Source organism: Mustela nigripes, chromosome 7 (genome assembly GCF_022355385.1).
Source record: "Mustela nigripes isolate SB6536 chromosome 7, MUSNIG.SB6536, whole genome shotgun sequence".
In the NCBI taxonomy this organism is placed as follows: domain Eukaryota; kingdom Metazoa; phylum Chordata; class Mammalia; order Carnivora; family Mustelidae; genus Mustela; species Mustela nigripes.
In genome coordinates, this window is record NC_081563.1 from 72,916,586 (window position 1) to 72,936,266 (window position 19,681).

The 19,681-nt window shown below is 35.2% G+C and overlaps 1 protein-coding gene across 5 annotated transcripts in view; it reads right to left on the minus strand.

Moving 5' to 3' along the window:
- Nucleotides 1-6,757: 6,757 nt before the first annotated feature.
- Nucleotides 6,758-19,681, minus strand: part of FOXN2 (forkhead box N2) — a 65,869-nt gene continuing 52,945 nt past the window's right edge. For all 5 annotated transcript variants that reach the window (XM_059406115.1, XM_059406113.1, XM_059406116.1 and 2 more), the window contains 2 exons: nt 13,574-13,642; nt 6,758-11,076 (listed from right to left, as the gene is read on the minus strand). In XM_059406115.1, the coding sequence (XP_059262098.1) occupies nt 10,553-11,076; nt 13,574-13,642 (593 nt within the window). In that variant the 3' untranslated portion in view covers nt 6,758-10,552. The remainder of the gene's footprint in view (nt 11,077-13,573; nt 13,643-19,681) is intronic.

Sequence of the window (19,681 nt, forward strand, 5' to 3'; positions counted from 1 at the left end):
TGGGAGCTCTTGCAGCTGGCAGTTAGCTGGGGAGGGGGGTTGTTTTGTTTTTCTTTCACTCTGTTTTAAATTAATAGACTTTACTTTTTAGAGAAGTTTTAGGTTACAGAGAAATAGAGTAGAAAGTACAGAGAGTTCTGATATACTTGCTTCCAGCCCTATTTTTCCCTACCCCAAGTTTCTCCTACTATGAACCTCTTACATTAGTGTGGTGTATTTGTGACAATTGTCAATATCAATATGTTATTATTAACTGAAATGCATAGTTCACACTAGGGGGTCGCTCTTTATCTCGTACATTCTGTGGGTTTCAGCACATGTATAATGACATGGATCCACTGTTATGGTAACTTAAAATAATACCCTCAAGTTTCTTCTGTGTTACCTATCAAAATTTCCTTCCTTTTAAAGGCTGAATAATATTTCATTATATGTATAATACCACATTTTGTTTAGCCATTCATCTGTCAGTGGACACCTGAGGTGCTTCCTTTATGTTATTGTAATGGTGCTATGAAGATGGTATACATATATTTCTTTGAGACCTTGCTTTTACTTCTTTTGGGTATAGCCCTGCTTGTGCTCTCTGTCTCTGCCTCTCTCTCAAATGAAAAATAAAAAAGAATCTTAAAAAAAACAACAACAACATTAAGATATCACTATACACCTACTAAAATGACTAAAATGCAAAATACTGACAACACCAAATGCTGACAAGAATGTGGAACAATAGGAACTCATTCATTTCTTCTGGGAATGCAAGACACTTGCCACTTTGGAAGAAAGGTCAGTGGCTTCCCACAAAATAATCATTTGTACTGTATGATCCAGCAATTAATTTCCATTTTATTTCCCCAAATGAGTTGAAAATATGTCCACAGAAAAACCTTTACACAATTTTTTTTTAAGATTTTATTTATTTATCGAAGCAAGAGAGAGAGCACACAAGCAGGGGTAGAGGGAGAAGCAGATTCCCCCACTGAGCTGGGAGCCCAACATGGGGCCCAATCCCAGGACCCTGAGATCATGACCTGAGCCAAAGGCAGATGCTTAACTGACTGAGCCACCAGGTGCCCCTTAATTTTATTTTCATTTCCCTCATGACATGATGTTGAACTGTCTTTGAATATATTTATTTGCCATCTGTTTATCTTCTTTAAGTGTCCAGATATTTTGAATTTATTTATTTATTTGATAGGCAGAGAAGAAGACAGAGAGAGAGGGAGAAGCAGGCTCCCCACTGAGTAGAAAGCCTGATGCAGGGCTTCATCCCAGGACCCTGAGATCATGACTTGAACCGAAGGCAGAGGTTTTAACCCACTGAGCCGTTCAGGTACCCCTATTTTGCTCATTTTTGAATTGTTTTCTTATTGTTAATTTTTAAGAGTATTTTATGTATTTTTGATACCAGTTCTTTATTATAGATGTTTTACAAATACTTTCTTCCAGGCTGTTGCTTGTCTTTCCATTTTCCTTCTTCTTCTTCTTCTTCTTCTTCTTCTTCTTCTTCTTCTTCTTCTTCTTTTTTAAGATTTATTTATTTATTTGACACCAAGATATATATATATAGAGAGAGAACACAACCAGGCGGAGTGGGAGAGGGAGAAGCTGGCTTCCTGCAGAACAGGGAGCCCAATGTGGGGCTTGATCCTAGGACCCTGGGATCATGACCTGAGCCGAAGGCAGACCCTCAATGGCTGAGCCACCCAGGCACTCCGTCTTTCCATTTTCTTAACAGTAACTTTCACAGAACCTAAGTTTTTAATTTTAGTTAAGTCCAACTTACCAATTTTTTCTTTCATTGCTTGTGCTTTTGCTGTTGCATCTTGTTGTAAGGTTTTAATTACTAATAACTATTAATTTAATTACAGATAGGTATAAGATTATTTAGATTTCTATTTCTTCTCGATTTAAGTTTGGTAATTTATGTCTTTTAAGAAATTTGTTAATTTCATCTAAATTGTTGAATTTATTGGCATAAAGTTCTTAATGTTTTGTTGTACTTTTAATATCTATAGAATCTGTCCTTATGTCTTCTTTCATCTCTGATTTTGCTAATTTGGGTCCTCATTTTTTCCCATTAATTAATCTGGCTAGAGTTATATCACTCTTACTGATCTTGTCAGAAAATGTTTCATACTCCCCCCCGCTCCCCCGCCATATACTGTCTAATTTTCTGGTTGTTTACAGAGGAGCTTAAGTCTGGTCCTGTCAATTATTGATGCAAGTCAAAGTATGAGGATGATTTCTTAAACTACCTATCTCCTCAATGGTTTCCCTAAGTTCTTATAACAGAAGCCCAAATCTTTGACTCACATGGCTTTGGAAGACCTGGCACCAGCTGTTTTGTTGTGTGGCCACACTGTTGCCCTTTTAATCCACCCCAAATCTCCTGTTTTCTCTTAACCCAGGATCTCAGTGATTGCTTTTGTCCTTGCCCCAACAATAAGCTATGCTTTTAGTTCCAATACCTGTTTCTTTCAGATCGCAGCTTAAATCATATTCTTCATGGTAGCCTCTCTTAAAACCCCAGATAACATATTGTGTTTTCATAGCTCCCTATTCTTTTCTTTCATGACAATCATCACAATTCATAATTGCCTTTACATTTTGGGGGAAGAGGGATGTCTATTTTTACTTCTTAGTGCACACTGGATATCCAACAATTAAAACTCAATGCTTGGGATTAGGCATTGAAATACCTCATTGAAAAACTGCTCAGTTAACTGTTTCAAAAAATTGAAGTGGAAAGCAAACTTACAGACTCTTTTTATGAAGCCAGCATTACCCTCATCGCCAAACCAGGAAAAGACCCCACCAAAAAGGAGAATTTCAGACCAATATCCCTGATGAATATGGATGCTAAGATTCTCAACAAGATCCTAGCAAATAGGATCCAACAGCACATTAAAAAGGTTATCCACCGGGGCGCCTGGGTGGCTCAGTGGGTTAAGCCGCTGCCTTCGACTCAGGTCATGATCTCAGGGTCCTGGGATCGAGTCCCGCATCGGGCTCTCTGCTCAGCAGGGAGCCTGCTTCCTCCTCTCTCTCTCTGCCTGCCTCTCTGCCTACTTGTGATCTCTCTCTGTCAAATAAATAAATAAAAAAATCTTAAAAAAAAAAAAAAAAAAGGTTATCCACCATGACCAGGTGGGATTCATCCCTGGGTTTCAAGGATGATTCAACATTCGCAAATCAATCAATGTAATAGAACAAATCAGTAAGAGAGAAGAATCATACGGTCATCTCAATTGATGCATAAAAAGCATTTGACAAAATCCAGCATCTGTTCCTGATTAAAACGCTTCAAGTATAGGGATAGAGGGAACATTCCTCAACTTCATCAAATCTATCTATGAAAAACCCACAGCAAATATCATCCTCAATGGGAAAAACCTCACAGCCTTCCTGTTGAGATCAGGAACAAGACAAGGATGCCCACTCTCACCACTCTTGTTCAACATAGTATTAGAAGTCCTAGCAACAGCAATCAGACAACAAAGAGAAATAAAAGGTATTCAAATTGTCAATGAAGAAGTCAAACTCTCTCTTTGCAGATGACATGATACTTTATATGGAAAACCTGAAAGTCTCCACCCCTAAACTGCTAGTACTCATACCCCAATTCAGTAATGTGGAAGGATACTAAGTCAATGCACAGAAGAAAAAAAAAAAGAAAGAAAGAAAGAAAGAAAGAGTGCTCAGTTTACCAAGGATGTGGAATTTTTTCCCAACTCCTTTCCTGATATACAAGATTATCATATAAATTTAGTTATAATGCAGATTACTTTATGCTGGCTGCAGTTTCTACTTAAGAATTCTCAACAACTGGGGCATCTGTATGCCTTAGTTAGCTAACTGTTGGACGCTTGGTTTGGGCTCAGGCTGTGGGATGGAGTCTTGGACTGCACTGTTCTCAGCATGGATTCTCTCCCTCTGCCCAGCACCCCCTCACCCTGCACTCTCTCAAATAAATAAGTAAATAAAAACTTACAAAAATTTTTTCAACCACTAGGGGCACCTGGGTGGCTCAATTGGAAGGCAGCTATGCTCACCCCTATACCACCAATGCCTGGGTGGCTCAGTTGGTTGAGCCAATCAACTTTTGGTTTTGGCTCAGGTCCATGGTCTTGAGGTCCTGGGACCAAGCCCTGCCTGGAGCACCATGCCTCTGTGCCCCTTCTACAGTAAATAAAATCTTTAAAAAAAAAAATCCATAACCATTAGATAATTGTGTTTCAGGTTCTGAAATCTCCCATACATTACTATTCTTTGCAGGGTCTCCTTTCTGTCCAATTCCTGGTTTCTGCTTTTATTACACTGTCCCCACAAGATATTTATAAGTATTTACTTGAACCAAAATCTCAAGGTTGAGGAAAGTTCTATAAGGAAGTAAATCCACTTCTACAAAAATTTTGTATAAGAATCACTTTAGTTAAAAAAGGATTGTTTTTATCCACTACATTCTGAGGTAAATAAGGCTTCACGACTTGCCTTGAGTTCACTGAAAAATGCCTCCTCCAAGAATATATTTGTAAACAAACTTTTGGAACACAAACTATCAAACACATGTGTAGCACATGGCTATTTCAATTTTTAGTTGACAGCTTTTAACAGTTCTCTATAATTTCATGATACATAATAACAGTTACTAAGATTAATAATTGTTTTCATTCTTAAAGATTTTCAACAGTTTCACATCTAAATTTTTGCACAGTTTTTGAGATCTTTATTTCTAGCTTTTGTTTGTTTTTTTAACCTGTCAAATCAGCATGTCCCAAAATTCTTGAGGGAAAGACTAGATGTTTTAACCCATTTTTAAGTAAAAAGTCATTTTTCTAAAAATGGCATATATTTCTTTCCCCTTCAGAACTAGTATGAGCTAGATGAATGCAATAGTGAGAATACTTTTTTTTTTTTTTTTAAGAATTAATTTATTTGACAGACAGAGACACAGTGAGAGAGGAACATAAGCAGGGGGAGTGGAAGAAGGAGAAGCAGGCTTCCCATGGAGGAGGAGGCCCCCCCACTTCTGGGGCTTGATCCCAAGACCCTGGGATCATGACCTGAGCCGAAGGCAGACACTTAACAACTGAGCCACCCAGGTGCCCCGAGAATAACTTTTTAAAATTATTTTTTATTTATTTTCAGCATAACAAAATTCGTTATTTTTGCACCACACCCAGTGCTCCATGAAATCTGTGCCCTCTATAATACCCACCACCTGGTACCCCAACCTCCCATCCCCTGCCCCTTCAACACCCTCAGATTGTTTTTCAGAGTCCATAGTCTCTCATGGTTCACCTCCCCTTCCAATTTACCCCAACTCCCTTCTCCTAACTCCCCATGTCCTCCATGCTATTTGTTATGCTCCACAAATAAATGAAACCATATGTAATTGACTCTCTCTGCTTGACTTATTTCACTCAGCATAATCTCTTCCAGTCCCATCCATGTTGCTACAAAAGTTGGGTATTTGTCCTTTCTGATGGAGGCATAATACTTCATAGTGTATATGGACCACATCTTCCTTATCCATTTGTCCGTTGAAGGGCATCTTGGTTCTTTCCACAGTTTGGCGACCGTGGCCATTGCTGCTATAAACATTGGGGTACAGATGGCCCTTCTTTTCACTACATCTGTATCTTTGGGGTAAATACCCAGTAGTGCAATTGCAGGGTCACAGGGAAGTTCTATTTTTATGAATGAAAAGGGAGCGATCACAACTAACACCAAGGAAGTAGAAACAATCAGCAGAAGTTATTATCAATAGTTATATGCCAATAAGCTAAGCAACCTAGATGAAATGGATGCATTCCTGGAAAACTATAAACTCCCAAAATTGAACCAGGAAGAAATTGACAACCTGAATAGACCGGTATCTAGTAACGAGATTGAAGATCAAAAACCTCCCAAAAAACAAGAGCCCAGGACCTGATGGATTCCCTGGGGAATTCTATCAAACTTTCAAAGAAGAAATAACACCTATTCTCCTGAAGCTGTTTCAAAAAATTGAAGCAGAAGGAAAACTTCCAGATTCTCTCTATGAAGCCAGCATTACCCTGATCCCCAAACCAGGCAAAGACCCTACCAAAAACGAGAATAATTCTTAAGGAATAAATACATGAGTCCCGAATGCCTATGTTTGGTAAATAATTTTGTATATCAAAAAGATGCTTTGGAAGGAGGGTTTAGAGAGTGAGGTAGTTTTGAATCAATACAGCTGTTTCATTTGACTCATTTTAAATAAACAACTCCATGTAGCTAATACCACTTAAATTTCCAGCACAGAATTTCAAAGGGAAGTAGGGGGTGGGTGGATTAACATTAAGATGTTGGTTGTCCATTATTTCATTTTATAATGGATGCCCCAATTTTTAAACACACAGTAGTACTGGATATTGTTGAAGTAACAACACTACTATATTTAGAAATAATCTTAATTTCATTATCTGCACAATTTTTCTTATATTTCAAAATATCTCTTATGTATATGAAAAAATATATATGAAAAGTTCATCTTCAGGAAGAGAATAATTAACACTATTTTAGCTTTCAAAATTACTAAAATGGCCTGTAAAAAACAGGAGAAACAACACTTTAAAAAAAGACAAATATTCTGGAATTAAAACTTTAGTTTTCAATTGTGTGACTTCAACTTTGTACCACCAAAATGGAAATGGCATGTGTATGTATAAGTAGGAGCCACTTATATCTACACTACCCACCCCAAAAGAACAGAGAAAGTACAACAATGTTATAAAACAAGGTTTATTCTGCAATACTTTATCATAATGAATTGCATCTCTTTGGTAAAAATAAACTTTATAAACATTTTAATAATCAGAGATTAGATACAAAAACTAAATATCTGTTAGGTTGCTTTTAATATGAGTGAAGACTGGCAACTGAGAAGTGGTTCACTTGTGACTGGTCATCTACTGGCAGTTATAACTCAAACTCAGGGCAATTTTTATGCTACATTAGAAAAGAGGAGAAGGAAACCAGTTTAACAACTCAAATTTCTTGAATCAGAAAGCATTACACTTCATTTAAAAATAAATAATAGTTACAGTGAATTGGCAATTATACATTTTTATACACTATATGATGGCAACATAATACTTGAAGCACTTAGTTTAATAAGAAATGTACAACAATTTTAAAAACAAGTTTTGACAATGGCACTGGCAGTTAGATGCAAAAAAATGTGCTTTAAGAAAAAATGGCAGGTATAACATTAAAATACTCTACTTTGTCTTTCAATAAATATTTTGAGTACATCATTAACATAGTGAAGTAAACTTTGTTTAAATCAAAGCTTACACATTTCAAACTAACAACAACAACAACAACAACAAACCTGTAAAGTATATGTAAACCAGAAAGCCTTTAATTAAATGCTATGGTCTTCAAAAATGGTTGTTAAGTTACTGTAGTATTTAAGACAGAAGTCTTTATAGCTTTGTGAAGTATTCACATCTGTTGGTTAAATTGCTAGGAAAGGCCTCCTGGTTTATGAAGACACACACATTCCCTCAACGCTTTCTCTACCTTTGAATTCGTGCTTACATATATTTAACTAACCACCTAGTATGAACCCTTTACATAATGCCTCAGAAAGTAGCAAAAGAAAAAATATATATATTCTAAACCTTACTATATACAGGGGTATCTACATTAAGAGAAGTCATGCTGGCTCTAGGGAGGAAAGGAAAGGCTCAAAGGTGGAAAAAAGGAGGCAATCCACCAATAATTAGCTTTTCCATGAATACAAGTAATGTTTTCTTTCTCTGAATTTGATAGGTAAAATAAAATATCAATTTAGTAATAATATTGCACAAACAAATTTCAAAAATCTATATTCAAGGAACACTGATTCTATTTGGGATGTGAAAGATAAAGATTAATTGTGCTGACTCAAAACTTTCACTAGATATCTATTATAAACTGGAATTGGCTATAACAATTTGTATTGATGTAAGGCAAATTACGTTAGCTTAAATCACAGTCTTAAAATATGCTAGAACATATATAACCTCTCTGGGACTGCCAAACTGTTTCTATTACAGTATAATTTCTTGTTAATATATTATTAGAAATACAATTTCCAGTCCATAGGACTTGAAATGACTTTCCTTAATTGGGTGGTTATTAGCCATGTTTTTATCTCAACACACCTGAGGAATGGGATCATATCTATGGAAGTAATAATGGGGGAATCATAATTAAAAAGCTACTTCCCCTTGAAAATAACTGCTTTGATAAATCAGTAAATGGAAAGTGATGCACTGAATTCTGTATAAGAATTGTGTAGAATATTATGTTATTTATATTAAATGAAAATAATTTTGAAGATCCCTCTTAAAGAGGGAACAACTCTCCCCCTCCTTATCTTAGAACATTTTCCTCTGCTTACGAAGAATAATTACCTAATGGACAGGAACCAGAGAGAACATCTGTGGTACAGAATTTCAGTTGAACAAAATACATTGGAACCAGATCACTGAAATACACTTTTACTAATGTCTATCAAAAGGGCCACTGTAAACAGCTTTAAGATATTGTTATTAAAGTGATTTTTATAATCTGTGTGCTGTTTATACTGTGGTATAAGCATTTTTTTGTGTGTGTGTTACAGTCACTGTCTACAGCAAAAGGTACCAACTTGGATTAGCCATTTTCTGTAGTAGATGTGACATGTATGAAGAAGGAAAAAAAAAAACCCAAATACCTCATCCTGCATACTTAAGAACTATTTTTCACTATCAACAAATTTAAAAATTACTGTATTTCAACAGCACCGATACTATTAACATGCCTATTCAAGTTCATTTACAATGAACATGGAAACAGGACAGGTAATATTAATGTTGTTGTCCCTGGCTTAAATTTTTGCCAATAGAAAAAGATGTTTTCCATTATGCTTCTCATTCAACAGTTTTGCCCAAATAAAATTTACAAGTTAAAATAAAAGTATCTCTTAAAAAAAAATCCAAGAAAACGTTTTAGTCATAGAAACAGCTCAGAACCAACCCAAATCATGAGCCTATGTATCTATGTGTGTATGTATGTATGGATATACGAAATTATCAGGAAAATGAAAACAAGTTAATTGTTATAAAACAGAATGTACCATGAGACAAGACTAAACTTTTGGAAAGTTGCTTCCACCACTGTAAAAATATATACATAATGAGTAAGTTTAGTTTTATTAGTATCCTGTGTTCTTTCTAAATAATAACGTCAAACCATAAAAATGATATGGAAAAATGTCTCACAGAAGCAGATTTGTTCAAATACTTAAAAGCCTTAGTCAGTGCACCTTTGGAACAGCAATATAAAATCTTTTAGCATGGAATAAATGGCACATATATTATAACTGCCTCCCCCAAAGGGTATACTGTATAAGATTTAATTGTATATGAATTTTGAGACTCATGAAGGTACTTTGTCTCTATAGTTTTGTTAAATCCTTTTAAATTTAACTAGGAATACATATAGACTTAATTCATATCATACAAACCTTGGAAGTTTTTCCTAAATGATCTATCTTTATTTAAAAGGACATAAGTAGTAACTATTCAAAATATTTCTATTAGATTACACTCCATTCCTACTACAAAATTCCCAGAATGCAGTCCATTTAACAACATATGAAAGATTCTCTTATTGCAAAAAGTGTGTCAAAATGGGTGTTAACCCCGTAACACACTTTATGGCTATATCCTCTCATTGGATTGTTTCTACTCAACAAAGACAGCTAGTGGCTAAAATTCAAACAATGGTTGCAAAGCACTTTGGGAACAAACAAAAGGCCCCAGTAAATGTTATGCAACATCTGGGAAGAAAAAAAAAATCAAAGATAATATTGTAATAGGAATTGGAGTATTCTTAGACGAAATTTTACCACAAAACTGACTTTTCTAAATTTTAAGAACTCTTTGCTGTACTTCCTGCCTATGTAACCAAAAGGAGCTTTTGAGACATCTAGGACCTTTTCCAATTTATATTCAAGTTTTTCCATGCTTCAACAAAAAATAATTAAAAACAAAAATTAAGACAAAATAAAAAATCAAAATCTCATTCTACTGGGTTGCATGTGTCCAGAGAGAAGTATGTGAGAAAGACATCAGCAACATTTTTGGCTGGATCAGCAACTATAGCTAATTACAAATGATTGGAAAGGAAAATGAGAAAAAGTTACAGAGTTGCCAATTCTTACACTTTAGCATATTAACAGAATAAAAGATACTTCCTACAAGTTTTAAGACACAGGCTGTGGATTTTCCTATAAAAAATTTCCAAATTTTAAAGACACTTATCACAAAAATTAGCTTTTAGGACTTGGCATCGTATCTATGGTTGGACATGGTCCTAACAGCAATTATTTAATAAAGATTAAAACAAATGTTTCGAAATAAACAGGTAATTAGCACCCCTCCCCCACCCCAAACCAAAAGAAGTCCATTATGGCTTTGATATCCCTTGTAAAGAATTAAGTAGAAGAGTATTGCCACACTTGAAAATAATTTCACACTAATAAGTATTTCTATTTTTTCCGCTGCTTTTGATTTTGTGTCTTTGCAGTACTTATTAGGGAACCCAGACACGTACGGATTCCAGCAAGGTGGAGCAGAGATCCAGCTGCCTCTTTGAGCTCCTCATCAATTTCTTGACATAACTGTTTGCGCATCTTTTTGCCTGGCTGTCCTTTTTCAGAGGTATCTGCACAAGCCTGTGATGCATAGCCACTGTCTCCAAGAGGATCATCTTCATAATCAACATCTGTATCTTCTTCACTGCGAAATCCTTCACTGCCATCACTTCCCACATGGCTACTCTTTGGGATAAAATCATATGCCTCATCCACAGAGGACAGAGAAGACACGCTAGACCTGGATGCACAGCGCTGTGCTGCCATGCTACTTGCACTGTAATTGTGGTCTTCTTTTGGATCAATGCTTGTGGCCAAAGAATCACTCTCTTGCAATCGCACAGTACTGGGATGATTAAATGCATTGCTGTAACTCCTCTTTTTTTGCATTGCTGTTTTAAGAGGAAGAGGCTTCTCACCTGTGGAAAAAAACACTTCCATCAGTAGGTCAAATGCATCTGATTGCCAAGAACAGACCATTTAAACGAGTAGTGAGTTTTGGTTAGTAAAGTTCTGTAGGTTTTTGTTCACTTGTTTCTTTTTTTACTTAGACATTATATGCCATCCTTTGGTATAAACTTAAAACATTTTAAAATCACTTAATGATATGACTTGACCTTTCCAGGAAAATTATAATTATTTTGAGCTGTTTGTAGAGAATGCCTCAATAAGAATGTACCACTGTTGAGCTAACCATTTTCTTATTGATATTTAGGTTTTCCCTATTTTTCACTATGAATAATATTGCAATGTGAATCCTTCTAGATGCCTCTTCTTAAACATATGCGAATATTCTTCTAGAATAGCAAGAAACAGATTTATTAAGTAAAAGGATATATACATTTTAAATTGTAATTGGTATTTTTTTTTTTTAACAGAAGTATAGTTGACATACAATCTTACATTTGTTTTAGGAGTACAATATAGGGATTTGACAATTCTAAACATTATGTAAGTAAAGTCAACATATAAAGTTTTACAATATTATTGACTCTATTCCCTATACTGTACTTTTCATCCCCCTGTGATTTATAACTGGAATTTTGTAACCTCTTAACTGCCTTCACTTATTTCACTTATCCCTCCACCTTCCTTGCCCCTGGCAAGCACCAGTTTGTTCTCTTGTAAGTCTGTTTCTGTTCTTTCTTTCCTTCTTCCTTTCCTTCTTTCTTGATTTTGCTTATTTGACAGAGCACGCACACACACACAAGTGTACAAACACGAGTGGCAGGTTCCCTGCTGTGCAAAGAGCGTGACATGGGGCTTGATCCCAGGACTCTGGGATCATGCCCTGAGCCAAAGGCAGATGCTTAACTGACTGAGTCACCCAGGTGCCTGTTTTTTTTGTTCTTAGGATTTTTATTAATTTGAGAGACAAAGAGGAGTGAGGGGAAGGGTGGAGGGGGAGGGAAAGGGACAAGCACACTCCACATGAGCATGGAGCCTACTCAGGGCTCAATCTAGGACCCCAAGATCATGACATGAGCTGAAACCAAGAGTCAGGCACGTAATGGACTGAGCCACCCAGGCATCTGCTTTTGTTTTCTGTTTGTTCATTTGTTTTGTTTTTTAGATTCCATATATGAGTGAAATCATATGTAGTTTGTCTTTCCCTGGCTTTCTTTCACTTGGCATAAAACTCTCTAGGTCCATTTATGTTGTCAAGAATGGCAAAATTTCATTCCTTTTTTATGGTGGAGTAATATTCCATTTTATCCATTCATCTACTGATGATGGACAGAAGATGTTTGCTTCCATACCTTGGCTATGCAAATAATGCTGCAATAAACACAGGGGTGCAGGTATCCTTTCAAATTAAGTGTTTGTTTTTTCAGGTAAATACCCAGATGTGGAATTACAGGATGGTATGGTACTTCTATTTTCAGTTTTTTGAGGAATCTCCATACTGTTTTTCATAGTGGCTGCACCTATTTGCCTTCCCACCAATAGCAGGTTCCCTTTTTCTCTACATTCTCATCAACACTTGTTAATTTCTTACCTTTTTGATACTAGACATTCTAATTAGTAGGAGATTTCACTGTGGTTTGATTTGTATTTGTGGCTGGTATTTTCAAATTGTGCTCCAAAATGGTTGTACTAACTTACATCCTACAGTGTTCAACAATATTCAGTTCTCACAATTAAAACCTAATATTATCATTTTAATTTTTCATAATCTCATGGGCAAAAAAAGTAGTATCTCAGTATTGTTTCATTTGGCATTTCCCTGTCTTCTAGAGAAGCTGCATATCTTTTCAAATGTGTGTTTCCACTTTATTTCCTTCCCTGAGATCTGCCTAATTGATATATTGGCTTTTCTGAATATCTTTCTTATTTCTTACTTGTAGAGTCCTTTTACTCAATATTAACCTTTTGTTTATTATATACATATTAAAAAAAATGTTCTCTCAAGTGTTTTCCTTTTGTGACTTTTCTTACAAATACCTTTTGTTGTGAGAACTACAGAATTTTGATGTTTAAATTTACCTATGTTTTCTTTTATGGATTTTGCACTTAGTATCTAAAGGGTTTTTATTCCAAAGTTATAAATTTCTTATATTTTTCTTATATTTATATATATTTATATTTCTTATATTTATATATAAATTTCTTATATTTTGTTATTTATGACTTTCATTTTTACTTTTAAATTCTCAACTTTAATTTCCACACATGCTTTTTATTTCCTTGTTTCCTGGTCCATGTAAAAATATCACAGTATTAACTTCAATCTCATAACTGCTCACATATATTAATGGAAATACAATAAAATGGAAACTAAGTAATTCAAATGAAAACACAATTTAGTTATAAAAAACAATTCTGCCTATAATATTTAAATATTTTATATTCTAAATTACATTTGAAAAAGCACTCACAAAAATGTATTTTAGGAAGAATGGCATGATTGCTTACATTCTAAAATTCCTTGTTCTATAGAAGTATTTAAAAGCATCATTGCAGTGGCAGCATCAATATCAGATTCTGAAAAAGGAAGAGAGTAACAATATTAATGTTCTTTATAAAAGAGAAGCTATTATAAGTATTTGTAAAGGTAACCAGTGTTAAGATTTGGTATATATTCTTTTACTTAAATACATACACACACACACAAAACAAAATGAGACATATTATTCTGCAATCTGTTTTTGTTCACTTAAAATTATGAACAGTTTATGGGGCGCCTGGGTGGCTCAGTGCGTTAAGCCTCTGCCTTTGGCTCAGGTCATGATCTCAGGGTCCTGGGATCGAACCCCGCATTGGGCTCTCTGCTCTACAGGGAGACTACTTCCCCCACCCCCGCCACTGCCTGCCTCTCTGCCTACTTGTGATCTCTCTCTCTCTGTGAAATAAATAAATAAAAATCTTTAATAAAAAAATTATGAACAGTTTTATGGATAGTATTGAGTAAAGGAGAATTGAGAAGTACAAGATAAAATTTCTTACGATTTTCTTAGTAACATTTTTTCTCTAGCTTGCTTTAGTGTAAGCAAACAGTATGTTATTCATAAAACATACAAAATATGTGTTCACAACTGTGTATGTCATCACTAAGGCTTCCAGTCAACAGTAGACTATTAATAGTTAAGTTTTGGGGGAATCAAGTTATACATGGATTTTCAACTGTATAGGGGAAGGAGGCAGGGGGTCAGCACTCCTAACCCCTGCATTGTTCAGGGGTCAACTGTACTTGACTAAAAATGTACATTAAGGCACTATTACTTTTTAGAATTTTTACCTTTTAAGAAAAAGATTATTTGAGAGAGAATGAGACAGAAAAAGAGAGGAAAAGAGGGAGAGTACAAGCAGGTGGAGGGCCAGAGGGAGAGAATATTGAAGCAGACTCCCACTGGCAGGGCTCAATCCCACGGCCCATGAGACCAGGACCTGAGCCGAAACCAAAGGTCAGACATCCAACCAACTGAGCCACTGAGGTTCCCCTACACTTTATAGCATGTAAAAAATGTCTTTATCTGTGTGTATCTGCAGTTAGGAAGTACTGCATTAATTACATACTAATTATAGGAGTTAGAAATATGTATACTTGGTCAGTCTCGATCATGTGAGTTTACAAATGCTAAATAAATAATTACTGCTGGTACAAAAGTATTAGTCATGTTTTTAATCATAATTATCTATGAGCCCACAAGTACTAGAGACTTTGTAAGAGGTCAAACATAATTATGGATATTCCATAAGAAAAATGAACTTTAAAAGGCTGGTAAAATCAGCAGGTTCTACTCCAGATAAAGTTATTATGCTCTCATATCACTTTTCTGATAGAAGTTCCTCTCCATCTTGGTGATCTATTATTCTGAATAACTGTAATTAAATCAAAGTAATATGGTATAACCGAATGTGAAGGAAAAGTTAGAAAATACTGAGAAATCTTAGATCATAAAGATGTTTAAAATAAGATTCAGATTATGAAACCTCCCATTTCTATCTCAAAGCTAGAAAATTTTTATTATCCTAATGTTTTCCATTTTATTTGTAATACCTAATTATAAAGTTATTTTAGACAGTAAAGCCATAAAAATATTGACTTCTCCTCTCCCCAACTTGACCATAAACTCTGGGAAGACAGAAAAAGTTACTGTTACTGACTTTACCGAATAGACTTAAGTAAATCAGAAGATGGTTGTTATGAAGAAGTACATAATATCACTACTCTTTCCCCTTCAATAAACTGTGACCTCATGAAGCAAGAATCTCTATGAATGCCTTCCCAATTAAGGTAGGAACCTGTCTTATCTATGTTCCACAATCCTTGGAACAACAGTGGGTCCTTGAAAAATGTGTAAATAATAAAGTATATGACCTCTTTGCCCTCCTTTCCTTAGATTAAACTAATTAGCACCAAATTACTGATGTTGGGTATCAATGGGCTTGACATGTTCTGAGTATTACTAACTCATCTAATCCTCACAACTTTATGATGTGGGTACTATTAGTATTTCCATCTGAAAAATGAAAAAAACAGACATCGACAGGTCTTTAGGGGAGGTGGGGCTTGAACCTCTCTATAGCCTACTTCTAGAACCTAGGCCTTCAATTTGTACTCTATCAATTATCAATCATTAATACTTGTATCCATGTATCCATGATTAGAGTAGGAAATTCTGTGAGATTTACAGAATATACTGGAAATTCTGTATTCTGTTATTCATTCAATAAAATGAATATACTATTATGAGCTAGACATCATTCCAGGCTGTGGGAATACAGCAAAAAACTAAACAGGAAAACCCCTAACCTCTCAGAATACAAAGGAATAATTAAAACACAGTATGTTACAAGATGACAAATATAAGGGAGAGAAACTAAGTGGAAAGGGGGATAGAGAGTGTTAGGAAGGGTGACTGCACTTTAAATACAGAGGTTAGAGAAGGCTTCAAGAAGCAAGTGTTGAGCACAGATTCAGGGAGATGAGAAAAAGAAGTCATGTAGCTATCTGAAGGAAAAGTATTTCAAGGCAGGAAGAACAGTAAGTAAAAAGATTATGAATCACTGTTTCTCATGTCATGGCCATGAAAAGATCTCTTTCAGAGATCTTTTCTTTTAGAATGATACCGGACTATAATTTGATAGAGTTCAGTATTCCAACACGTCTTTGAAGAAGAAAAGGTGCAGACTCCAGCCCATATTGTAGCTCTGTGTGAACTGGAAGAAAGCAAGTCTGCCTCCAGGTGAATGCTTCCCTGTGTGAAGGCACACAGCTTGAAGACTGGAGCGTGGGCTGAATTTCAGACCCCACTCATTGCCTCAGCCAAGTGGCCTTGCACAGGGGACATCTTGCATGGCGTTATATAAAAGCCCTGACAGAGAGTTTCCTGTTCCAGGAAATAATTTGTCTTTTAATAAAAAAAAAAGGGCTACCTTGTCACCAATTTCATTAAGGGGGAAAAAAAAAGGAAGTGATGCTGAGGGAGAATCTAACTCAGAAAAGCATTATAATGAGGAAACAATTTCAGAAAATTTATAATCTTACAAATGAAGTACCTATAAAATCTTAACAAATAAAGATTAGTGTATCTCTAGCTTAACTTCCTATAGAAACTTCCATTAGAATTCAAGGAGTCATGTTTCTTAAAAATAATATCTAAAACTAAAGAAAATTGGTGAGCCTTATCTGGACAACATTAAAAAGCTGCATGAACACCACTTCTCTTCTTAGTTTCCAAATATTTAATGATAACACAATTAGATACTATTTTTGTAATAGTAGGAGGACTGGAAAAGTGTACCTTAAATGCGTTTATTTCTTGTAATAGATTTATTATAACCAAATTAATTTGAACTCTCCCACATGAAATTAACTTTATGAAACCAAAAACTTCCCTGCAAAACGATTTTATCTATGTGTAATTTGTTTGGTTTCAAGCATTTTAAGGATGCTTCCCATAATGACTTGCCAATTAACTCTAGAAAAATGTCTTCACTCCAAAAATGACCCCAAACACTTGGTAATCAAGCATACCTGATTACCAATTATTTGTCCAAGGTACAATCTTGAACTTTTTAGAACAAGAAAACCAAAAACTCTCTGTATAGATTTTACAATTTTTATTTAGAGTACTCAATCTGTTTTGGTATTAAACTGAATACTTAGTTGTTTATTGTCACAATTGAAAATGCTTCATGCTATTTTTTTCACTGATAATACTTTAAGCTATTTAAAATGTAGCTCTGTTTTTAAAGACATACTATTACCTAGCATATCCAGTTCATAATGAATAAAAATTTGGTTCTTTTATAAGTCTTTTATAAACATTTTCTCTGATGCTATTTAGATTAAATAAATAATTCATTTCTAGTTGAAAGTCATTTGTCATTAAGATTCATGAGAGCCATCCAAATAGTGATTAAAAAAGCCAACTTAGTTCAAAGTCATATTATTTTTCTTTTTTCCTTCATAGTTCTGACTGGAGTTGAAGACATGCTACTGATTTAATATCTGATTCCAACAAATTTCTGTCCTAAGTGTTAATTTGTATGTCCTGGTTTATAGTTTCTTAGCCTTGATGCTGGGAAATTACTAATAATAACTGAGAAAAAAATTCTAAGACACTAGGTTCACCTATGTGAAACTAAGGGTTATTACACAAACTGACAGGTCTCTGTCACCTGATTCTCAATCCATTTGCTTAAGGAATGATATGAGAACCATAGAGGCAGAATTTAAATGATTATAAGCTCAGTAATAACTATAAGGACTTCCTAGCTCTATCAAAGCTAACATATACATTTATAGAGCATTCAAACAGAGAAGCTGTCTCTTGTGATTCTTTAATAGAGGAAAGCAATTTTGATAAACAGCCAATACTGTAAGCTCCTTGGACCACTGGTTTAGTTTCATTTCTATTAAGATAATAATTATGTTGGGGTGCCTGGGTGTCTCAGTGGGTTAAGTATCTGCCTTTGGCTCAGGTCATGGTCTCAGGGTCCTGGGATCAAGCATGCTTCCCCCTCTCTCTGCCTGCCTCTCTGCCTACTTGTCTTCTCTCTCTATCAAATAAATAAATAAAAATAAAAATAGATTAAAATTATGCTAATTTAGAATCTTAAAATTTGAATCTAGATTTGTACTTAGCCCCTAACATCATCATTAACCATCTAAAGTTTATATTTATATATATAAATATGTATATTTTTATATATGTAAATATGTATATATTTATATATGTAGATATATATTTATATTTGCAGTATACTATGACTTCAGTAAAGTTCCATTTTTGTCATCTTTGCTAACTGATGTAGCCTTGTGCCTAGCCCACAGGTATGCTCCATAAATATTTCTAAATATTTCTTAAGCAGAGGAATTTATTCTAAATCCACAACAAACCAAAATATTGACAAAAAAGATTTTGTTTTGCTATCTCAGTAAGAGATCCCTGTGCCTCCCGCCCTCTGTTATAAACTACTGTAACATATACATTGGCATATAAAATTTGTCATTGTAAGGTGAGCAAGAAAGACAACTAGACTTTAAACAAACTGCTATACCTACTTTGGGTGATAGTAACTATTTCTGGAGTTTCTACACCTAAACAAGTTCTCCTGTTGCTCTTATGTGTTTAAACGTAGCTTTATTATAATGATTAGTAAAGACGAATCTGTGAAGTGAGAGATAAATCTAATACTGGATTCTAATACTGGAACTCAATGACACCTAAGTGACCTTTATAAAACACAAAACTGACAATGTTGCCTCCTTCTTTAATGTGCTTCAGTAGCTCCCCCAGTGCCTCATACCTAGTAGGAGTACAGGTTCTGGTATCAGAGTTTCTGCATTCCTTGTATGCCTTTTACTAGTGATGTGGCCTTGAGAAAGTTACTTAATCACTCCAATCTTCTCCAAACTTTATTTGTAAAAGTAGGTAACAATACCTCAAAGAATTATAAGGACTAAATGAGATAATGCATTCAAAGTACCATAGTAAGGAACTCAATGCTAACTAATGTTGTAATTATATAGAAGGAGTTCAACACATAATGCTAAGTAAGTTCTCCGTGACTTGACTAATGCTCGCTTAAACTTCTTCATTTGGCTTGCACATGCTAAATGATCACATCTACAGTCAGTGGGCCAACGCTGCCAAATTGTCTTTTATAATCCTAGGGTTCAACCACACTCACTGGCCTGCAGTTCCTAGCAGATACCCTCCAACAAGGTCAAGTATTTCCCCAACTTCTGAGGTCCAGCTCAAGCACCACTTTCTTTTCTAAGGGGCCTTTCCTGATCTACCTCTAAGCTTACTTTGCCAACTTACTTCCTTTTTTTTTTTTTTTAAGATTTTTATTTATTTATTTGATAGACAGAGATCACAAGTAGGCAGAGAGAGAGGAAGGGAAGCAGGCTCCCTGCTCAGCAGAGAGAGCCCAACTCGGGGCTCGATCCCAGGACTCTGGGATCATGACCTGAATCAAAGGCACAGGTTTTAACCCACTGAGCCACCCAGGCGCCCCACCAACTTACTTTCTTTTTCCCCAAAGTACTCTGCATAACCTTGCCAACCT